General features: G+C 33.4%; 2 protein-coding genes across 2 annotated transcripts; both read right to left on the bottom strand.

Moving 5' to 3' along the window:
• Nucleotides 1–468: 468 nt before the first annotated feature.
• Tsp_13113 (conserved hypothetical protein) lies at nucleotides 469–1107 on the bottom strand. The gene is made up of 2 exons (XM_003369830.1): nucleotides 1034–1107; nucleotides 469–604 (listed from the first exon to the last, which is right to left on the bottom strand). The coding sequence occupies exons 1-2, from the start codon at nucleotides 1105–1107 to the stop codon at nucleotides 469–471; spliced, it is 210 nt and encodes a 69-aa protein (XP_003369878.1).
• A 553-nt stretch (nucleotides 1108–1660) lies between these two features.
• Nucleotides 1661–2836, bottom strand: Tsp_13112 (conserved hypothetical protein). Its single transcript, XM_003369829.1, has 6 exons — nucleotides 2722–2836; nucleotides 2328–2353; nucleotides 2190–2254; nucleotides 2038–2130; nucleotides 1900–1977; nucleotides 1661–1838 (listed from the first exon to the last, which is right to left on the bottom strand). Exons 1-6 carry the CDS (start codon nucleotides 2834–2836, stop codon nucleotides 1661–1663), a joined length of 555 nt encoding a protein of 184 aa, XP_003369877.1.
• Between the last annotated feature and the right edge of the window lie 5 nt (nucleotides 2837–2841).

The following is a 2841-nucleotide window of genomic DNA, read 5'->3' as shown; positions in this document are numbered from 1 at the left end:
CGCTCCTGATTGCATATTTGTTGAGATATGCCAAAAAAGTGAAACTGAAGTAGGATTTTAACGGAGTCGAAATAAAAAGAAATGAAAAGTAAAAGTTAAATCAATGTTCACACGGAATGGTTTCATTAATTTTTCCAACGGGACTATCTGTGTTTTCATCCAAAATAAGGAATTTATTTTAATAAGAATTGTTCCTGATTTTCATTTTCACAAACAAGATACTTTCAAAACTTAAAACCTTCGTTCATTGAATTTTTTAATTTTTTACAATTCACAGATAAGAATCATTCAAAAAAAAAATTGGAAAGCTATTTTCATGCAATATGCCAGTTTTTCTCTTCTATAAATGTCAAATGCTTAAACTGGAAAACTGCATCAAATTTCTCAAAAAGTCATCGATTGTGGGTTATTGAAAATTTACATACCTTTAATTGGCACGAAACTGCTTGCTGTGATCACAGAATTATTTTACAGTACGTCGTAGTTTTTGACAAGCATGGAATAAGTTCCTCTGTACTTACTGGTGGATTCCTCGAAAGCAGTGTTTCCCAAACTGTTTCGGACTATCGCCCCCTTGAGGGACATATGTTTTTGAAACTCCCCCCTAAATTATTGTCAAAAAAATAATGAATTTTTAAACAGACTATTTATTCAAATCGAGTGTTCTTTCAAAAATAATCATATAGTGAGAAAATAATTAATGTGATGGATGGGGTTGGTGCATTGCGACTAATCTGTCTACATTGGGTTCAATGTTGGTAAGGAACGTCTTAAATCACCACGTTTGTCGATTTGCAGTCGGCTGATTAAGCGCATGTGATCTGTGATCCAAACGATCAGGAGCGCAGTCATAAAACCACCGCAAATATGAATATGTGCGAAGAAGATGAAGAAGACACATTTAACATTAAGCACAGAATAATTAATCAATATTCTTAAATATTAATATAAACACAAAACATAAAACATTGTTTTCAAGCGACCCCTCCAATGTGCTCCATTATTTTCCAGCGCCCCCCAAGTGCCCTCTTACCTCCCACCGCATACAAGGGGGCGATATCGCCCACTTTTTGAAATCACAGCTCCAAAGATTCGAACAAGTGTCATGCATGAGACTAATAATTTGACATCAATAGTGAATTTATTTATTTTCCTAGCATTTATAACGAAGTTTCACCCTGGGCGATTAAATATTATGCTAATTATTTAAATCGCCATTGCATCGTTGTTACTTAGCGAAAGTACAATCAAATAGTCACACATGTGATATGAATCTGATGCGTGATCAATGAAAAACGTGGCAATTAGGATCGTGCAAAGCGCATTGGACATTAAAGAGCCCAGCCATTGCAAACCATGAATGAAACACTAATTGCATTATGTATTTATTTATTTATTATGTGATTTTTAACAATTTTTTAAGAAAACGTTTGTTGCAAAATCTTATCTCATAACTGATATTAAACAATGAAATTAAATCAAGTATTTTATTTCTTTTCAAACACTGCATTCAGCAATGAAAAGCAATTTCACGTTGTCGGTGGATAGTTTTCAGCAGTAATAATAATAATAATAATAAATTATAGAACAATAATTTAACTATGAGTGCAAGGTGATAGTTAGAATAACACAAATCAGTTGTGATATAAAAAGGAACGGTCTAAACTCTTCGAGAAGCAGAATTCGAACGAGATCGCGATCGCGAACGCGATCGATGACGTGAATTTGATTGTGAACGAGAACGTCGGCTTCTGCTCTTCCTTCCCTTCAATTTCATCCGCCTACTGGCATCCCGATGTGAGACCTTGACTTTCTTGCTTTTTGATTTTTTCCTTGAGCTAAAGTACATGCAAAATTAATTTTACATACACTATTTCTATTATATTTCTAATTTCATACCCATTGGCTGCTTCGGAATCTGATGATCGAACCGATGATTTATTCCATATTCGAAATTTTCCAAAATGCACCTCCTGCCTTAAATACATGTAAAATGAGGCACAGTGGGCATAATTCGTATGATTTGTAATGTCTTACCCAACGGCAGAGCTGCTCGACTTCTGTGTTGTACCTTTTTCATTACCTAATTTATGTTTAGCATCGTATTGAGCAATCACAGCTTTTCTCTTTCTACAATAAACGTAGAATAAAATTTATAAGCATTATTCCAATGATTTGTAAGTTTTTACTCTAGCCCTGTTCTAAGCACTCTTTCAAAAGAAGTTTCTTTGCGGATATGATGCCCACGAATAGCCTGCAATGCCAAATAATCACAAATAACGTTAAGTTTAAAGAAAATGTATAGTTTAAGATATATACAAAATTACTATAAATACGGGTTTACATTCATCTGCTTAATAAATTGAAAACTGTTCAAGAAATTCGGAAAATCATGTAAAAAGAAGGAAAGTTTATGAATTATTAACAGAATGAAACATTCAAAACACCTTTTCGATTTATAAATTTTCAGCTAAAACGGATATTAAAATGGAGTTGCCTAAATGCAGTCCGCCTTCACAAAAATCTTATAAATAGAACAGAAAATATATCCATAATTATATAGAAGCAGCCAAAACACAATATTATCAGCACAATGATAATTAGGGCCATTTGGAAAGCAAGGCTATTTGTTATTAGCCGAATATAAATCTCCACAGTAGACAATTCTGAAATTGAATTCTAATTGATCAATGATATATTGAATCCTGGTTGCTGAGTAACTATTTTTCACAAAACGTGTCTTCGTATTTATAGGAGCAATCACATTTATATGCATTGTTCGTGACTTGAAGACATGCTGCATCATTTTGACTAAGTGCTGTTTCACAGCTGCCATTTCTG

This window comes from Trichinella spiralis (genome assembly GCF_000181795.1).
Source record: "Trichinella spiralis strain ISS 195 chromosome Unknown Scfld1431, whole genome shotgun sequence".
Classification (NCBI taxonomy): Eukaryota; Metazoa; Nematoda; class Enoplea; order Trichinellida; family Trichinellidae; genus Trichinella; species Trichinella spiralis.
The sequence above is the reverse complement of the archived record's forward strand: the minus strand, read 5'-3'. Positions and strand labels throughout refer to the sequence as shown.

Excerpts from the sequence above, each read along its gene's own strand:
- Tsp_13113 (XM_003369830.1), bottom strand. The coding sequence starts at position 1,107 with ATGACACTTGTTCGAATCTTTGGAGCTGTGATTTCAAAAAGTGGGCGA. Across the intron at positions 605-1,033 it reads CCCCTTGTATGCGGTGGGAG|GGGGGAGTTTCAAAAACATA; the intron begins GTAAGAGGGCAC and ends ACAATAATTTAG.
- Tsp_13112 (XM_003369829.1), bottom strand. The coding sequence starts at position 2,836 with ATGGCAGCTGTGAAACAGCACTTAGTCAAAATGATGCAGCATGTCTTC. Across the intron at positions 2,255-2,327 it reads AATGTAAACCCGTATTTATA|GCTATTCGTGGGCATCATAT; the intron begins GTAATTTTGTAT and ends TTGGCATTGCAG. Across the intron at positions 1,839-1,899 it reads GATTCCGAAGCAGCCAATGG|CTCAAGGAAAAAATCAAAAA; the intron begins GTATGAAATTAG and ends CATGTACTTTAG.